This window comes from Bacillus rossius, chromosome 17, assembly GCF_032445375.1.
Source record: "Bacillus rossius redtenbacheri isolate Brsri chromosome 17, Brsri_v3, whole genome shotgun sequence".
Classification (NCBI taxonomy): Eukaryota; Metazoa; Arthropoda; class Insecta; order Phasmatodea; family Bacillidae; genus Bacillus; species Bacillus rossius.
In genome coordinates this window covers 40,388,659-40,409,434 of record NC_086344.1, presented here as the reverse complement: position 1 = coordinate 40,409,434, position 20,776 = coordinate 40,388,659, and the positions used below count along the sequence as shown (strand labels likewise).

Below are 20,776 nucleotides of genomic sequence, written 5' to 3'. Positions count from 1 at the left end.
GCTCGTTTCAATTTATTTCCGTTTATACAATTTGATGTCAATAAAATTGGAAAGTGATGATTCCTTCTATAGTCAAGGAAAAATAATCTACATTCATCAAAGGTAGCAACTCTTACAAACACGTTGAACACAGATGCGCCAAATGCACAACAAAAGACTATATCTGATATGTACACTTGGACAAGAAAACAATATCAGGCATAAAATATTAATAATTTTATTTTTCTAAAATTTTTATGACATTTTAAATAACATATGACATTACTACATAAATATCAGCTTTGAAATATTTCATTCATATTAACATTATTCTCAGCTGAATTTGTGCCATGATCACAAGCTACATTCAAAACGAAATGAGTAACACATCTTTGGTAATAACAAATTACATTCAGCAAGATATAATCTTTGGTGTTCTTCCAAATACACAAATTTTGCACACACAGCTGTTTAACAATTATAATTGAAAATCATCAACTACCAAGAGGTGGTAAAAATAAAGTATAAAAATATTAATTCAACAAGAAAACTCATAGCAGTCATGTATTAAACTCACTAATCTAATACATTGGCTGTATTGCAAACAAGGTCAGCATAAGTGATTCAGTGAACTTTCCACTGGCAGGTACAAGATCACTTGTACCTCTCACATGAGATAAAATACAGGAACACAATTTCAGATAGCCAAAACTATGGATGTTAAAATACTTTTTAGCTTCGCAAAGTTATAATACGACTAAAACAGCATTTTACGTAAAATAAACTGAGTTTTATTTAATTTATGGTATCTACATAATTACAAAAAAATTAAGTAATACCAATGTTAGTTAATGTGCTCAGTCATAGAACCATTTTATTAGTTATTTTGAAGCATATGCTTCTTGCGCCGCCGTACAGCTGAGCGATTCCTTCCCCTCCCTTCCTCGTTTCCACCTTAATAGCTTGCAGTCTGGTCAAACCCGTAAGTCCACCGGGTTGCAATTTAAAAAAAAATTAAGTAGTTTTCTTACGATTTCTTATTACAACATTCCTCCTGCAGAAACCCTGACAAATATTGTATAGTCTATAACACAAGTCTGGTGGTTTCAATCACAAACCTGGAAGTATACGGGAGAACTTGAGCAAGATTGTTACGAAAGGGAAATAACTAGCTGGTAGTGAGGACGATAAGGGTGTGGAATGTGCTGGATGAAAAGTGAAATGCTTGCCCCTGGGCTTGTACCCAACTGCACAGCCACAGAATTTAGAAAAAAACAAAACAATACAATACAATACAATACAACACAGTACAGGCGAAGAGCTGCAGGATTCTTGTGGGAGGCCTTGGGTTAACATTTAGCATTCCCATTTCACTGCTACGACTTTGCAAGAGCAAACTGGCCCCTTTGGAGAGGGGCTTTTTGATTCTGGGGGAGGGCCCGGGGTGGGTCACCCAACCCCCTCTGGATACACAGCATACCTTCTGATTAGTATAACCACCACGTACAGAAGTCATGATTATGTGCAGTAATGCTGCCAGTAATTCTCTAACGGAATCAAATATTAAGTTCTAAAATGTTTACTGCTTAGTTTTAGCTCTTCGATTATCTGACAGGCATTTTTTTTTTCCTGTTTATTTGTTCCTCTTAATCATTGAGGGTAAGTTGTAGGATAGAATTAATGAGGTTCTGCTATACTTCTACGAGACATTCATGTTTCCCTCTCTGTTTGCTTGCTTTGCAAATATATGCAACTACTGTAACTACCTTCATAGTCTAGCTCTTCGTTGAACACATCACTTTAACACTGCCACTTAACTGAAGTGTGTAAACAAATGTTTTAAAAAGAAAACAAAATAAAGCAAAATATTGTTACAATAACTCTGTCAATATAGGATTTCCTTAATCCTAAACACATACTCTGGTGTCTGATGAATACAATTTGATTATAAATATAATTTCAAGGTACTTCAAATTAATTAATTAATTAATTACTTTAGTTCCGATTGCTTGATATATGTTGCCCTGACGGAGTCTATATTTAACTACACAAGTAGGTGAAATGGTTTTGGAAAGGTTAATTGTTTCAAATGCACTGTTATTCCTGCTCTACACACCATTATCCTAATGACGACACTAGCAGCTTGTTGGTGGACTGATAGTGTGCAGTAGTCCGGCCACCACGCCCGCGTAGCTTACCACTCCGAGGCACCGGCAATAGTCTACGTAAACAAATACTAACAAACAAAAGGATACTTTACAAAAAAGGCAAGGTATTCTTCAAATGTCTAATTATTCATTCCTGAAAATTTTCCATGGTAATTGTGGCATTTTACTACTGAGATCTCCAATATTAGTGATATTCTACCAGCAATTTTTATTGGTGCTATACACCATTACTTCAAAAATGCTCAACAGATCTAGGAGGCTTTGCACTAGTTATGCAGAAAACAGATGTAATCATCGTACTTTGGCTCATTTTTTTTACATTTAAAAAATGAAACCATGGTAACTAACATTGACCGTGCTAATCCATGTTCCAGCAAACTAATTGTTGGTGTAACAAAACTTCTAACTTCCTAACAAATTATTATACAGGAGAGAAAAAACAAAAGCTTTGGTTTAAACTCTTAATACTGACTGCAAGTACTATATAAGTCAATACTGGACACACACTGGAAATCATGGAAACCACTGCAAACAGGGCTCCTAGCGATAGTTGTTTCGTAACTAGCATTCAAGCTGATTTGCAACAGTAGTGAAATTTAGTGAATATCAAGAAAATTGTAGTATATTTATTTAAACTGATTTGTACAACTGGTTTTTCGACTTCATTAGGTCTGGTGAATGTAGTTATAAATGATCACAAAATTAATTAAATAGAAATATTAATATAAAATCAAAAATACTTAATTAAATACTATAACAATTAGACGTCAATGATACTAAACCTATTAATATTCATACTTGTTGTTTCTAGCCAGTTTTGAACATGTGTGTGTTCTTGCAGTGTTTGTCACAATGATTAAATCAGTTGGGATATCTTAAAATGAACAAAGTGTATATGAAATCAAATACTAAGTTGCAATATATGACACTTATAATTATCATGTCTAGAAGAATTCTATATCATATTGTGTCATATTAGAAAAAATTTTCTGATGAAGGCTGTATATAGTAAAATTATTGCATGATCTATACGAGATACATAAAGTTCTGAAGGATAAATATTTATTGGTTTTGTAACATCACTGGTTATTAAGCTAGTTTGTCTAAGAGGTTATGAAAGTTATAAATAGTTTGGTTAAAAATTCTAGGTACAATAGGTACTATAAGAAAAAACGTTTTTACGGTGCTAAGGAGACTTTTACTGAAAATGTTGGAGACATTGCAATGTAGATCGCAGAATTAGTTTAACCTTCAATAAGTACTTTGATAATTAAATTTAATATATATTTGTTACATTGTTAAACTAAGAAACACACATCCTTGCAATGGTAACTGTAAAAATATTAATTAACAATTATAGAATTTTATTATAATTTTTCACCCAATTATTAATTTTGAAATTGAGTACCATATGTTTAGTGTTTTTGAAAGTTAACAAAACCTAAATAATAACCATGATAAAATCTTACAGTTGTTTTTAAATAAATATTTTTGGAATGACAATTAAATTAATTTATAAATATTTTTGGTGCCTCTCGCACGTTCTTCCATTCAACCCTCTAGTTTAACATATTTGAATATATATTATTTATAATGAAATGAAAATAATAGTAATAATTAGAACAGTGTACTTTGTCACAGATCTTGGACATTTGGATATTGAAATTCAAACAATTCATGAGAAGGCCTATGAATTCATACTGTTTCTGCACTTTGTTTTTGGTTCATTTGAATGTATAACAAGGTGTCAAAATATCTATAGTAACAAGATTTAAAACACTATTAGTGAAGAGCGATTATCATTAATTTGAAGAAATTTGCCCTATTACTTATAATTTGAAATTTGGCTGTGAGCTTCAAAAATGATTTCTTTGCATCAAACATAACCAATTAACCACAATAATTCTAGTCAACGCTTTGTCACCTCTGTGCCGTTAATTTGTAAATTCGACACAATATATTTTAAATTTTTATGATGATTTTAAACTTTTGTGTGGAAATTTTATTTGCTCTACTATAGTGTAATTTTAATTTGTTAGTCTGGTGTACTCCTCTGAGTTAAACTTTGTCTCAGTGCTCTGGAGCCCCTTTCCCATCGGCGTATCGGATATTCTGCTGGCCTAATCCCTGACTAGCAGACAGCTTACCATTTCCCCCGCCTTCAGTCACGCCTCAAGCCTGTAATATTATTTCTCTTCGTGACCCTAACTGCATAGGCAAGCTTGTAGCTTGCAGGCGACCAGTTCGCAGAGACGAGCTGAGATTCGCCTTTTTCATCACGTCGTAGTGTTATATTCGCCCCTCTGTAGCCACGACGGGCGTAGTTTCCCATCAGCGTTGCATTTTACCCCACCTCCCCCCCTTCTCAGTTCCAAGTAAGACCAATGACCGGTCGTAACCCCCTGGACACCAGTGACCGTTCTCAAGGTCTTCTCGCAAAAGCGAGTGCGCCAAAACTGATCACAAGCACCACCTAGCGACTAAGTCGCGAACTTCTCCGCTTGCCTACCCTCTAGGGCGCCAGAGAGCAGCACTTGCTTCCCCTTGAGTTATATGGACGCCGTGCGCGAGTCGATTGTTTTCAACTCAGACCTCTCCGACAGATATCACTACTGTCACCCAGTGTGGCCAACTTCAAGACTCCTGCTAGAGTTTTTTTTCCGCCCGCGTTCGGGCAAGTTCGGTATTTTTCGGCGGCCCAGACACCCCCCCTTCCACCTGTTAGAGCCGGTGGGTACTTTTAATTACGAGACGCGTCCTGCCGCGACACAGATCAACTCGCGTCGCGGCTGCAGACAGACCTCCATCGAGTATCGGCGAATCGGCTAGATTTCATCCGACCGTTAACGAATATGTAGTCGCCTTGTATAAGGGATGCTATCCCTCAAGTCCATTTTAGTAGATTAGTCTGTCTGCATAGTTTAGTTATTTGCCTTAGAAATTTTTCTCTTTGAAATTTATTATTATGAAGAAATCATCCGCGTCCTGCCGCGCAATTCGCGAGCTCCCGAGCCTGGCTGACTCCACGACTGCAGCGTGCTGGGCAACTCCCCTGTTTTGGTGAGTGATAATTCGCGAACCCTCCTTTTTCCCTTTAAATTTTTTTTCCGGGCATTTTCTGCCCCATAGACTGCCTGTATACCAGTTCTAATCAGTTTTGATTTGGACTGTTGCAGACAGGTTTCGATGACCGGGAGAGATTGATGCTCTCATCTCGTGGCCTCCCCCCCTTCCCTGTTCCGTGGGAAGAAACATTAGAAGAAACTTTTCTACCACCCGAAGTGATCGTTTGAAGACCCCGGGTGGTAATGTAAATTCAACATTTCCCCCTTACCAAGCTACGAACTATTTTAAGCGGACGACCAACCCACCAGCGACCAGTGTTTTTCCCAAGGAAAATGTAAAACAAATAGAACTTATTATCAATGTAATCATCGGATCCATCCAACTTTGGGTGTAGAACTCATAATGCAAATGTTTATAGTTCAAACTAAAAATGTAAATTATTCTCAGTAAGCCGGGCCGGCCCCAATTTCGTGTTCCTTTTGTTAATCTTGGAAAATTGTTAAATCTTTTGTATGTATGTTAAAATAATTGAAACATGATATTCATCCGGGCAAATAAAACAGGGAAACTATAGATCAAGTTAATCGTGTAGTTTTTATTTTATTGATTATAACGATCCCCCAACTTCCCCTTTGCTTGTTACAGGAAGTTCCTAAATTGTGTTTGTTCCCACCTCGTGTCGCCTCTGGTAAATCATTTCATTTAACGTATTTTTTTTCCAGCTTGTTTCCAAGGCTCTTTTAATTAATTCCAAATAATTCTATTTTGAGGCACGAGGGGTGTTACACCTCCTACCTCTAACCTTCATATGTCGACTTACCCACATACCACAATAGTTCAGTCTTGGTCAGCTAGTTTCCCACCCTTATTTTTATCTAATAATATACCCACCAGTCTTTTTGTGTCAAAAAAAAAATTCAAGCTAATCACCACCAATTTTCATAAAATAAATTAACTAAACAAAAATTAATAATTTTCAATGTTAATCCTACAGTTTATAAAACTTTTTGTATATTATAAACATTCTTGTGAGAGGGGAGGGGGCAAAACCCATCCTTCAGGTGAGTTACATGCGCCAATTTATTTATTTCTATCACATATGCAGAAGTCCCAACATTGGGTTAAAGTAAAAAAAGTTTCTAAACAATATACTTAGCATTCTTTTGAAATTCCTGTCACTATAGTATGAAATATTTAAAACAATTAATTCATACCAACTGGAAACATTTTTTTTTGTTGTGAGAGCAAATTTCTCCATGTAGCACAGTATAATTGTTCTAGTGTAACCATGCTAGAAACTATATATAAATTACAAAATGAAAATAAAAAAAGTTTACGTAACACAATATTTGTCATAACTATACAAGCCTGCAGAGTGATTGCAGAGCACGTAAATCAACAGAAAACCCACCATAAGAGTCCAGGTTAAATTTGAATGTCCCTCTACTTTTCGTAACAGTTAAGAACAACTCTCGGGAGGCAGCGCCTGTGTCCATGGTTTCCGAGTTTCTCCTTGCTGTACAGTATGAGTGTGCGGCATTGAGTATTTGCCAATTGTGACAATATGCATACTTAGCAACTCTTAAAGTTTAAATCTTTAATGAAAATAATAATGATACTATGACAATAAATACATACACTTATCTTTTACTGTAAAGTAATTCAATTTTCAAACAAACCTTTAACTCTCAGAACTTAAATTAAAATATAAATCAACACCAGATAATTTAGGAGTTACAGGGACTACAAATTCATATTTTTTATCCTTGATGTTTCAAGGTTTGCTATATTATAATTGTGTTCCATAGAGAAATGTGAGTTGTTGAGCCTTGAGAAGTCTACGTTTCACAGATGAGAGCCACACATGAACAGTTCCGAAGTTCTCAGAAGTTTGCAGATCACTCGTGAAAAAACACCATGTGGCAAGGATTTATATAGAGTTTTTTTATATAATGCTAACCTACCCTAACCTAACCAACCTTTCATCTAAGTTACAATAACCTAACCCAAACTTAATCTCCTAGAAAAAAAAAACTATTATTTATTATAAAGACCTAAAATTACATAACTTTATTTTTTAGTAAACTTCGAAACTGTTTGGGTTGTGGTTGTGACTTTCATCCTTGTGAAATGCAGACTATCCATAAGCCTTGGAGGGACATGCAGAACATAATTCTCAACAACTTATTTAAAATAAATTGAAAAAAGACAAATAGTGGAGAAATGAGGTTTGCCTATTTGGCCAATGCAGTGAGAAAAACCTCATACACAACTCCTCCAGGAAACGTTCATTAAATGTAATGTGTATGACTACATTAGCCAAACACGTAAGTAACTTTAAATACTTAGCAAGTTGTTAAATTTATTGTCCATAGCTTCACAGACAGGAATAATTTAACGTATATTATTAAATATATTAATATGTATAATGAGAAAATATGTCACAAAAATGTGCATTTAAGGATTCAATGACTGTTTCTACCAAACAGGAAACTACGTGGTCACAGAGTTCTACACAGTAAACATGAAATGCCAGTGTTTACAATTATTTTTTACCTTTGTAACAAAAAAGACTGATATTCCAAACAGTCATCCTCACTGCCAACTGCCCAAAAAAAAAAGTTTTCTATAAACTTAAACTAAGGCACCCTTCCACTCTGCACTTGGGCAGTGGTGCACTACCTCTTGTGCATGCACTCCATGGTGCGAAACATTCAAGATGTTGCGGGAGTCACGACCTCTTCACACACACTTTGCACCTGTGAACTTGGTAACATCTCGATGGCCCCTGGTTGAACACCGGGCTCAAGTGGACCTGGACTAGACGAAGGACGTACGACAGGCGTAACCACACGAGCCAGAACGTGAAGCGAGGCCGTACGAAGCACAGAGAACACCTGAGAGCGAGCCAGGGAAGACGCGGGGAGCAACTCACGAAGTTGGCAGCAATTCACTTCGCTGAGTCCGCACACACGGTCACAGCCTTGTGCATGGGTAAAAAATTATTTCATAACATCCGTTTAAAGTTTAATATAACTGATATCAGAGGCACATCTAATGAGATTTTTGAGTAGGAACCCTCTTTCTTCCATTGGAAAAAATAAACATATACACACAAAATGCTAAAATTAACAATCATTGAAAAGTAATAACAGCACAATATTTCCAAATTTATTAACAATAAATATAAGGATATTTTTACTTACTCAAGTAATAACATTATTACGTAAGTAGTTCTGGAGAAGATTTAAGGAGAAAATGAAATGCACAAGGACACGACGACATTGATAAAGTAACTGGTAGCAAAAAAAAAAAAAATATCTAAATACAGTGAGAGAGCACCAGTGTTTCATGCAGAGATACCAAATGTCAAGAAAGGTCATTAATAATAGGTGAAGGTGGTCTGTACAAACACTATAGAACACTGTCCTGAAACACTACCGAAACTTTCCATTCCATACTACACAAAATTTGCACAATTCATGGTTGAACACTAAAATATACTCATTTTCTTGAAGTAATCAGAAAAATGACTGACTTTCACACTGTTAGAAGCAAACAGCACACACACTATGGGACTACAATATGTGAGGTGCGAACAGATCAACTTTCCTTCTTGAAGAGTCACAAAACAAAGAAAAACTACCATGAAGAAAATGGTTGACTATACTTCTGAAGAGAATCTGTTCTAGCTAAAATCACTTAATGTTCTAGAAACGTACAGAAATTAAAATATTTGCCAAAACTAATCTTAAATCATAATTTCTGAAGTACTTTTCGTAAAAGCTTAACTGTGAAGGAAATTTCCTAACTATTATGACTGATTAACATCTGCTGACACATCTGCTCATGGTTAGCTAGCTTGTGGCCACAAGAATAATGTTGAAAATCTGACAGGAGGTTGTTCTTCCGAGCTGCAAGAGCATTAAGACAATGCTGCAGCGGCTTCCAGACAGGCAGGCGTCTGCAGCACGTAACTGACAATGTCACAGTATTAATTGTTTCCACAACAGAAGCACAGCCAGTTCAGAAGCCAACCTTGCAAGGGTCCAAGACAACAACCACAACTCTTCATCAGGTCCACGAACATGTCTATGATTATTGAATGTTTGTGCTTTAAGTACAGGTCATCGAAAATGATTGCCAGGATTCTAAGTTGTTATTGTAAAATATTTAATGAATATAAAGGTGTGGCATCTAAAAAAATTCAGAAAGAATGAAGTTTTATATAATCTGCTCAGTCCACTTAGATATGTGCACCATTTCAGCTCTGGTGATGTCCGTACGACATTCAATCGCCTGCCTGCATGTCTTCTGAATAGTGCGCTGCAGCACATACAAAAAAATTAAATAAAAAATCAACCACTGTGTATTTTGAATTGAAATTTTCATTAGAAATTAGTTTTTACCTATTTGAGCATGACCAACAAAATATCTCAAAATGTCTTAGGAAGCCAATTTCTTCAACCAAAAGGTGATGGGCATAAATAAATATATGAGTACAAATTTAATCAATGTTCTATAAATATTACAAAAACATTAACTCAAAAAATTGAAAAATGTAAAACCCAACAAATTTTTTTTTCAAGCACAAGATAATCTTTCTTTATTTGTTGGCTAACTTTAAAAAAAGCATGTCAGTCATCCCAGTTTTTAAAGATGGCAGTAAAATGATGAAATCAAATAACCACAGTGTCTACAAAAATTATGCCTGTAACACTAAAAATTTATGTAAATTAATTGATTACAATAAATTTTTAATATTGATGTATAACATAAAGAAGGAAAATAATAAAATCCTTGAAAACATGTCAGAAGCATTATAAATAGCTGTTTTCAATCTAAAATGCCAAAATTAAAATTTTTCATTTGAAAATGTTGAAAATAGAATCATTATTAGCATTATAGTTATTGCTACTTTTCAGGTCTCTATGTATCTAATGGTTAGTAGGATTTGTGCTCTTAGTGACACCATAAGTAATTGGCCAGATATGGGTTTCGGGTCATTGATAACATTTCAACTAACAAAAATCCAAAATGTGAAGGGAGGATTACGTTAAGGATGGAGGGGTCATGATAAACATTAAAAAGGTTACAGTCACGGCTGAGACTTATTTGAAGACCCCTGATAGGCAAGTTGGGTCGTGACAGAATATAACCCCCATCACGGGAAGTGCAGAGCTGAAACCAGACTTTACTAACCACACACATGTCCTTGTTAAGGCTTCTGGCAGATAGACCACTCTACAGCAAAGTTACAATAGTATCCGAAGCTTCTTAGCCTAGTAACCTCATACTCCATCAATTCTGTACAATATACATTCTTTTGGAAACTTATGACTAGAAAACAGCATGCAATTCTATAGTATTCATACCAAGCTGCCACTAATAAATCACGAGAGATTCTGCTTCTGAAGAATATCCGACGGAGGGAATATCGATAAATGCAAGCCCACAGCGATGACGAACAGAGACATGACACAGTGACATGACTTAAGAGGAGTCAACATGCTAATACTTGCTGCAACTCTCCAACACGCAACCGTGCAAACTGTTTCATTTTTATCATATTACTTACTTTGTGGATAGTTGCATGAAGAAGGCAAGAAATTTGTTATAATTATTTGATGACTTTAAGCAATAGCAAACTTAACCAACGATATAGTGGTTCAGGCATGAAACTGATATGCTACAGTTTACGTCACACATGGCATGGAGGTGTACAAGAGTGACCGGCTAGATACACAATTGGAATCGACATAAACAAGAAATAATTTTTTTATATACTGTAAATTGTAGGATTATTTTTGGTGTTTATTGTTAAATAAATAAACCTATTAAATGGTTGATATTTCTGTTTAGGTTGGAGAATGATGTTAGAGTTTTTCAGAAGTATGAAATATGCATTCATGTAAAACGATTATTGGGGTTAATTTTAGTGAATTTTGGAACCATCTGAACTTAACTGACTTTATTACTTTAAATAAGATGTACCTATTTAGATAAAAGGTATTCCTATTTACAGTAGGAAATAGTTTATATATATATATATTTGCATGGAGCTGAGCTCAATGTACCTGGAAATAACTTATAAGATGAATTTTTGTAATATTTGCAAATATATTGGTATTTCAATTTTAATATATATTTTTTATACAAGCCTGATGTTATCCCTTCATAACTTGTTGGACTTTAGACACTGCAAGATGGAAGGTTTTGTACAGAATCTTCAAATAAGATTTTAACTAATTTTGCACAAAATATCTTTGGTGTTTAAAAACTCTCATTTGGTGCCAAGGTCACAGTTTCTTGCCAGCGAGTCAGAAAGAGCCACAGCTAATCCCCGCAAAAACAAACTACGTATTACAAAACAAAATAAATATTTTGTACTCTTCAATTACATAATGTAAAACATCATTCAAAAACACATTTAAAAATATATATTAACATAGCATTTGTTTGAGGAAAAAATATTTCGAACAACATTTTGCCCATCACCAAAAACAAACCAACAAACATACAAACTGGTAACAAAGATTACAAAGAATATTGAATATGGCTTACAGCTGTATCACAAGTAGGTTAAGTACAATACCGCTTGCTCTGCAATACAAAACAAAATAATAGGCATTGTCATTTTGCTTTAACAAAACACTTTTGAAACCCCTGCCTGCTCTATGTGCATCTACCGATGCGAACACTAACACACTAATCAACTTGTGCAGTAACACTAATGCGTCTGTCAAGTGAGTGACGTAGGTAACTGCTAAAAGCAGAATGCAAATATTTAAAAAATCTCACAATGGGGAAATATAAAATTTCTACTTCAATAAGACATACAAACAAGGTAATTCTAAAACCTATTTCAGGTAAAAGAAAAAAGTATTCCCATTATAAAGAATGTTGATAATTAGGAAACTTTTGTAGCATCTGTTTCAGTTAAGAGTGAGTCTTGCAGTTGTCATCAGTGATGTGTAAACATCTAACTTCAGTAACGAGCAAATTCATGTGAGCTCATTTTGCAAATAAACTTAGTTATAATATGAAACTAGGACATCGAATTGAACATAAAATTCTTTAAAACAACGCCAAGTGGGATAAATATATGTAATGTTTTAATTATAGGGCAGTAAAGTAAAAATTATTCCCCTTTTAAAAACCTAACTATAATTATGATTAATATGATAGTACTATCATTTTTGAGGTTATACTTCTTTAGGCATGTTGAGGGTGAAAGTTTAGCATGCATTAGAAATGCACTGAAATAAGCAGCATTACACAACGAAAATCTAACAGATTGAAAGTGGAATGCGCATGCATGCTGAAACTGCTGTAGCCAAAAGCCGAAGTTGTGTGCCAAAGTAAACTTTATACGTAGTAGTGAAACTATCCTCAAATACATTTTGTAAACTTGAATATATAATAGCAAATTTAAAAATTCCCTTAATTTACTAGCCAGATAAATTGTGTTGGGACAAACAAGGCATCAAAGAATTTTAACATTTTGCTGGACCTCTACAAAGCATTATGAACATGGTATTTGAAGTATTTTTCAACTAAAAGTTACAGTCCAATACATCCCAGTTAGGACTTGATTTTCGACAAGGAATTATATTAAAATATTGGCCATCTTGTTAAAATTCATTAAACAGTTAATACTTTAAAGTTTCCAGACTAAAATATTGACCTGAAATATTTTTAATAAATAACACTAAGAATATATTTGTGTTTTTTTTTCTTGAACGACTGAAATCAGTAGATAAATACTTCCTACAAACTGATTCAACATTATTAGTATATAATAGTATATTGTAATAATAATAAAAAAAAATTCAAAACTATTGACATGACATGATTCTCATACCTGATACTTTCAAAGTGCACACCTTACCACAATGCTACCAAGACCATTGTGTTATAATCATTATAAATCCAAGTATTTTTTAGGTAATTTAAAACTTAGGATTACTTTTTACTAGGAATATTCTAGTGTACCAAAAATATTCCAGGGTAGTTTCATAACCTAACATTTCATTTGGCACACCAATATGTTTGGTATGTGCCCTAATATTTACCAAAGTGACAATATACAGATTTATGTTGCTACACATGCGTCAACCATCTTTTTGAGGTCTACGAGATTTCTGTGTAGATGCAGCACCGTTGTCCCGCATTTCCGTTCCATTTTACAAAATTACTCCTACCAAATGTGGTATACCGAGAGCTAAGACTCTTACCCATCAAAAATTAAGGAATAAATTAATATATGGAAATTTTTTTAATTTAATCATTGACTTATTATTAGCTGATAGCTTCAAAAAATTTATAATTTTGAAGTCCTTAAATGAAAGGTTTATGTTTGATGGGTGGCAAGGCAATAGCCATCCACTAAAGTTATGTCCCAAAAAATACGGATATGACTGTAAACATCACGCAGTCAAGAGAAACTAAGAGCCCGGTAGGGAAATCATTTTTTCGGGCCCCCTCCCTTTTATTTATCTACAACTTTTCAATATACACAGTTTATATAAATATATTGTATATATATTAAAACAATAAATATTACTATGGCAATATCTATAAATGTGATCAGTGTTTATCCTGTAACTGAAAGGTTTACTGTGAACTCTATTAACAATCTCGAATCTCAATTGGCCTCACCTTCTCGACAGCCTGACGTTACAGAAAAAACAGCCAGACACGTGTTATTTACATAAGCTTTTAAACAGTGAGATGACGGGCAGACAGCAAAATAGTCAATTTCGCAACATAACTCTCTCTGACTTCTCACAAATGAAAACAAATACTTAGTACTGATACAGTTTTTTTCACCTTATTTCATAAGACGTAGTTGCTTTGTAATTTTTCAGTACATACAGTTGCTAATGCAATGTTACATATTTGTTAGTTTGGTTTTATTTTGTAAAGCAAAACTACATCTTTCCTTATGTGACTATTCTTTCATATTTCCCTACTGCAGTATCATTACAAATGTAGAATAACTAAATAATATGCATACATGATAGCCATGCCCTCCTCTTGTTGCAGCTTATGTAGTACGTACATCCAAAAAGAGCACATTTTAGGAGAAGACTACCAACAATTGTATGACCTGACTGTGAAGGTTCTTCCTGCTGTCTGTAAGCCTGATAGTGATAGGGTACCTAGGGTGAGGGAAGATTTGTGTTTCCATGGGCCCAAGTATACCGGCCTTTCTAATGCACGGAAAGATTTGTCACATCATATTGGGTCTAAAGCAATCTACAGGTATGATAGCTAATTAGAAAATAATAATAATAAAAAACTTAAGTACATTCAAATTTCTGATATGGCTGTAAAATAATGATGCATGCATAAAAACTAAATTAATGAAATAAATGTGGAGAGTGGAAAAAGTGTTCAAAACATAATTTCTTTGGTGTAACAGAACTCGTTAAGTGATTGGCAGGTTTATTATTTTAACTATATTCCAATTAATTTTTACGTAAGCTTATAGGAAAGTGTAAAACTGCATTTTTTAAGCTATAAAGTAATTTTTGAAGGTATATATGTTGCAAGAGAGCAGTAACAAAAATTAAACAACACAATAAAATTGATAAATCAAAAGTAATACAACATGAAAAATAAGTTATTGTAATATCCTAGTGATCAAAACAAATAATGATAAAATATAAACGTAAAAAAATGGGCTAAAATTTGTTAAGATTTAAGGAAAATTTGGTTATTTATGAGTTTTTAAAAATTCTCAAATAGTAATTATTGTAACTTTTTTTTTACATTTTAAGTAAAAAATTTAAATACTTTAATTAAAAATTTGCTATTCAATAACTGGAAAATTTAATCAGATATTTTTGTGTAAGTTAATTTTAACTCTAACTTTCACATATTCAAAATGGTATACAAAGCCAATGCACTCCAATGACCAGATAGTTAAAATTGAGTCTGCCTCTAAAAATAATATTTAAAAGAAATACTGTACACTATTTTTTTTGGTAGTAAGAGGTGGTCAACTTTTTGGTACTGGTGAGTGTTAAATATACACGCATGTCTATACAGACATGAAGTGTCAGGTAGAGATGTGTGCGTACAAGCACATCATTGGGGTAAAATCGGCAAGTGTCAGAGCTTGGAGCCGGAGTGGACGCAGGCCAACGAGTCTCAGTTCCTCAGCCGGTCAGAGGACGGTACGCACCAACCGTGACGTGAGAAGACTCGCATGGCGCATCATCACTCCAGACGAGTAGCAGCTTTAAGCTCTATAGTCTTGCTGCAAGTGAGATGATTGTGAGTTACCCACCGATGCAACTCAGCAGAGGTAGGACTCACCACTTTAGGCGAGAGTAACTTTGCACAAGCGAAAAATTAGGACGTTTACAACAAAACGCAAATTGACCAATAAGCATGCCGTATGCAACGGCTATAACATAAACCTCGTAGCATGTTCTCGGTAAAGGTGAATGTACAGAGCAGGCAGGTGTTCAGGAGGGGAACGCTACACCCGGCGTCACAAGCGCGTGACCTCCGCGTCGGGCCTCTTGCCGTCCGTCTGGCTCGCCTTGTTGTGGAACTGCTCCGCGGCGTCCAGGCAGTCGCAGCTCAGGCTGGAGTCGGACAGCAGGGCATCCGCCCCGAGCCGGGGCTGCAGCAGCAAGAGGCTCTCCGTGGACTTGGTGGGCTGCACGTAGCGCGGCTGGTGTCCGTACATGACCCGGCGGTCCACGCTGCGGGTGGGCTGGGGGGGCACAGCTCCGCCCTGCGCACACAGCCTGCGTGTGTAACCTCACAAGGATTTAAAACATACAACCATCTCAAATATGATTATGACCTTAAACAATTATAATGGGTAGAGACCTGAAAAATTCGCGGGCTCATTTCGTGTCATGCTAAAAATTCAAATAATTATACCTTTAGTGTCGCTTCTGTCGTTGGTTCACTGTTAATCTGGAGGACTGAGGGCCAATTAGAGACCCTCACTCATAGAGGTGTCGAATCACAGGTCGCCCGGTCGAGACGACTCACAAGTCAACAGCCAATGAACATTTGCCCGAGTGTGTAGAGGATATTGGAGTCTATCCTGGGGGTCATTGAACCCGCAAATTTTTCCGGTCTCTAATAATGGGGTCTTATATTCACATGATATTTCACTTACTACTACAAAAAAAAAATTTTTTAAGAAATAATAAAACTAATAAACCACTTGTTGATTAGGATTCTAAATTTAAGTGTAACCATTATGTAGCAAATGTAATATGAAACCGTTTGTAATGATGTACAAAGTGACAGTAGTGAGTGATAGCACTCACCTTGGCGCTGTGTGCACGCCCGTGGCCCTTGCTGCCCTTGGGCCCTGCCACGTCCAGGTACCCGTAGCCGAAGCCGTAGCCCCCGAAGGCCTTGGTGGTGAGGTTGTCCCACGACTTGGCGGGCTTGGCCGGGTTGTAGGAGGCGGAGTGCTGTGGCATCGAGTTGTAGTGGTGGGGCAGCTGTTGTTGGTGTTGATGGTGAGGTTGGTGTTGGTGTTGGTGTTGGTGTTGGTGTTGGAGGTGGTTGTGGGTGGGGCCCCCATGCTTCCCACACACCACCTTCCCCGAATGGCTCCTGCCAACCGCAACCTGCGACCATCACAACAACGCTGGGTCTCTACCAAAAACAGGAACTGAAGACCCCATATGGGCCGTGCTACCGCTACTTGAGCGGTGGCTCCTGTGAGCCACAGGCAGCTTCAGCGCATACCTGATGATATAAAACAAATGTCGAGAACAAACACAATCACACTCTCTGAATGTGACTGATCATGATCTTACACCCTCTTGGGTCTAGTGCAAGTATGAACAGCAGCATAATGAGGCCCTCTATGCCATGTGGTACGGCGCCGACTACAATTACGATAGTTCCATGTTTGACCCTCGTTGGTCTCTTCCAAGTGGACTCTTCAGACAATGCCGGTCGTCACTGGTCTTGACTCCCCCATTCTCTCCACGCTGCTCCACAGTATGGCCACCGGCTCTGATCTCCTTCTGCCTTTATGACGTCACTGTTTCACATCGAGTGCTACACACTTGACCTTGAAGAGTCAAGTCAAGAGTGCTGCAGAAAGAATCACAGCCTAGCAGCAGGCTTGTTTATGCGGCGTTGGGTGGAAACTTTAACAACAGATTAACGTATTTCCAGAAAATTTCATTAGAAATTTTACTTTCAAAATAAAATTTTTCAGATACATTTTAAAAATTTCCATTACATTACCTAGTTGTGTCTAAAACTTTTTTGTTGTCTGGTGGTGTCTGAGTGCACAGAAACAAGGACAGCACTAATGGTAGAAATTCTGTTGGAAAGAGAAAGTAAATGCCCATTCAAATGTATACATACTGCAATCTAGTATGACATGCGCTATACTATTAAACTTGTTATTTATAAATAATAAATCTAATTTATTGACTTACAATGTGTTTATCGTATTTTAAAAGTATCGAAAATTTTGTTTTTAAATTTGCGTGTTTGTATAGAGGCTACGAAAGAAAGTAATAATTGAAGATTCGGTAACATCGAGTGTCCATTCTACACTAGTACTATTTTGACCATGAGTAGTACCTCGCAGGGCGCATCCCAGTACAGCGTGTCCGTGCTGAGCGAGGTGGTGTAGGACGCCGCGCTACTCTCGCCCTCCGCGCCGTTCTGCTCACTCGAAGTGCACGAGTGCAGGCTGCACTGGCTAACAGGGGCAGGACCCAGGTCCAGGTAGTGGCCGGCGGGTTGTCTGCCCTGCACGGCCCCAGCTGCCCCCGCGCCGCTTCTACTCTTCTCCTTACAGCCTGTCGACAACAATCACCGCCTCCACAACTCACGCCCCACGTGACTGACGCAACACCGCCAGGCATCTGGAGGACCCACCTCGGGCCTCGTGCGACTTGCCGGCGGGCTTGGTCCCTCGGTGCTCCTTGTGGCGTGCTCTGCGGCGAGTCGGCACGCAGTGCGGGTCGCAGCACGGACTAGCGAGGTCGTAGGCCTCGAGGCTGGAGTTGTCCTGGCCGCCCGCCTGCACGCAGGGGTTGCAGAGCTGGCCACCAGGAGCGCTCTTCGTGGCCTTGCCCCCGCCTGTCGGCCTGCTGCCCGCTGCACAGACACACAGCACACGGCTCACTGCACGGCGCTTCACTCTCTCTCTCTCGTCCAGCCTGTCCTGTGCAGTGACCACAGGGGTTGCAGAGCTGGCCACCAGGAGCGCTCTTCGTGGCCTTGCCCCCGCCCGTCTGCCTGCTGCTCGCTGCACAGACACACAGCACACGGCTCACTGCACGGCGCTTCACTCTCTCTCTCTCTCTCTCTCTCTCTCGTCCAGCCTGTCATTTGGAGTTGTGTGGAATATCTCTCAGTTGAATGACTACTACTAAATTTAAAACAAAAAAAATAATGATAATAATAGTCTCTTAAAGAATATTTAAAAATATTATTGTCCAGTAACAACAAGTTGCAGTAAAAAAATGCAAAATAAAATATTCATTACAAAAATAAAATTGAGCTGAATTCAATGTTCAGATGAGATTTGGAGTAATTATTTATGTTATCATTCCATTTTTTTAGTTGTGGAGTATTACGGGAATAAAAAGAAAAGGGGGGGGGGGAAAGCCGTTACCTCGTCACTTCTCCCATAAGACGGTCACTGGCCCTATCTTGTTTTATTTACGACACTACCGAGTGGAAAGTCATACTGAACACACAATTAAAATCCGGGAAAATTTGGATTTTAAGGTGTAAAATAGTGCTATTTTATCAGTTTTCGGTACTTAAATTTAAATATTGTAATGGTAAAATTTATATTAATTTTAATATGAAATTTGTTTGAGTGATAAATAAGAAATTAATTAAAGATTTGGTGCTAAAGGGGGGGGAGGGAGGTTGGAACCCCTAACCCCCCCCCCCCTGGCTATGCCACTGGTAACACCACAGGAGGAAGTGACAGCGTATCACCTTACTGATGAATCACATCTGCATCCAAACGGGCAGCTTCAAGCCCACCAATTCTAGATTGACGACCTTTACCCCCTATTGTCACAGGTATTCACGACGAAAGGAACGCGGAGAGGAAGAAAGGACCGCACCTGAGGCGGCGGCGGCCACACCGTTGGTCTGGTGGTAGCCCCTGGCGGCCGAGTGGCGGGCGTGCGGGTCGCCGTGTGCGTGGCCGCGCTGGGCGGGCCAGGCCACCAGGTACTCCCCGCTGCTGTCTGCGGAGCGCTGCAGGCAGTAGCCCCCGTAGAGCGGGTCCAGGCACTGGTAGGCCAGCACCGGCGGCTGGGCCTGGCGACCACACTGCGTCATCAACACTCACTCTCAATACAATACACACATGTCCATAGGATTCATTGAATTTTTTTTCCACGCGTACCACGTTAAATCATTTTATTTACTAATTTTTTTTCGAACTATATAATAAATAAGAATAATTAACTTTTTTTTTGGTAATAATGATAAACCTAACATTAAGAAAACGTTCCTGTACTTACGTACACATGTTGAAAGTTGTACTTCTGTGTTTAGTGAATCACACGCTGGATCTTTGACCTTTGGTCTAAACCCTTTCGTGCTTCAAATAAACTAAAGCGTATAGTTAATATCAAATGGAAGAGATAGCATAGAATTCATCATACTAAAGAGAACCAACCAAAGTGGTAAATATAATTTATGCCATGTATGTTATATGACAATTTTCTTGGCTCATAATTTCTAAGTTAACATTTAAAAAAATAAGTTTGGATACTATGATTGCTTTTTTTTTAAAAAAAAGTATTATTAGTTACAGCTATTAGTACTAATTAAGAGCACAACTCTATTTTCAATGTTTTGTTGTATTATGTATTTTTTTCATTCGTTTGAAAATAAACATGCTACGTTGTATATCTTGCGTATGAAACAACTAGTAAAAAGGCAATTGCACATTGCATGGAGCGTGCATACTACAACTTCACGCTCAACACGCCTACAGAAGTACAAGCAACACGGGACGGTGGAGCTCACCCGTGCCACGTCCTCGGTGGAGACGGTGGGGCGGCAGTAGTTGTAGTCAGCGGGCTGGTGCGTGGGCGTGCTGGCGTCCGTGGATGTGGAGGCAGATGCCTTCTTGCTGCGTGCCGGCAGGCTGTGGGTCTTCCACTTGCCCTGCAGCAACTCTCGCTCGCGCAGACACAGCCGTTCCAGCTCCGCCATCTTGCCTTGCAGCACGCGCTGCAGCTGGATGTAGCGCATGTGCAGCTCCACCTGCCGACCCACCCGCTACGCTGCGTCTGGGCCCACCGGTACCCACCCGCACTCCCTCTCCAGCCCACCCGCTACGCTGCGTCTGGGCCCACCGGTACCCACCCGCACTCCCTCTCCAGCACACCTGCCGACCCACCCGCTACGCTGCGTCTGGGCCCACCGGTACCCACCCGTACTCCGTCTCCAGCACACCTGCCGACCCACCCGCTACGCTGCGTCTGGGCCCACCGGTACCCACCCGCACTCCCTCTCCAGCACACCTGCCAACCCACCCGCTACGCTGCATCTGGGCCCACCGGTACCCACCCGCA

At 38.2% G+C, this 20,776-nt stretch overlaps 1 protein-coding gene across 2 annotated transcripts in view; it reads right to left on the bottom strand.

Annotated features, from left to right (window-relative positions):
* Positions 1-201: 201 nt before the first annotated feature.
* The window catches only part of LOC134541015 (uncharacterized), a 38,820-nt gene continuing 18,245 nt past the window's right edge, over positions 202-20,776 (bottom strand). The window contains exons 5-10 of one of the 2 annotated variants that reach the window (XM_063384139.1): positions 20,226-20,465; positions 19,310-19,520; positions 18,102-18,323; positions 17,802-18,022; positions 16,517-16,825; positions 202-15,966 (exon numbers count right to left, since the gene is read on the bottom strand). In XM_063384139.1, the coding sequence (XP_063240209.1) occupies positions 15,718-15,966; positions 16,517-16,825; positions 17,802-18,022; positions 18,102-18,323; positions 19,310-19,520; positions 20,226-20,465 (1,452 nt within the window). In that variant the 3' untranslated portion in view covers positions 202-15,717. The remainder of the gene's footprint in view (positions 15,967-16,516; positions 16,826-17,801; positions 18,023-18,101; positions 18,324-19,309; positions 19,521-20,225; positions 20,466-20,776) is intronic. The other variant, XM_063384140.1, reaches the window with a different exon arrangement.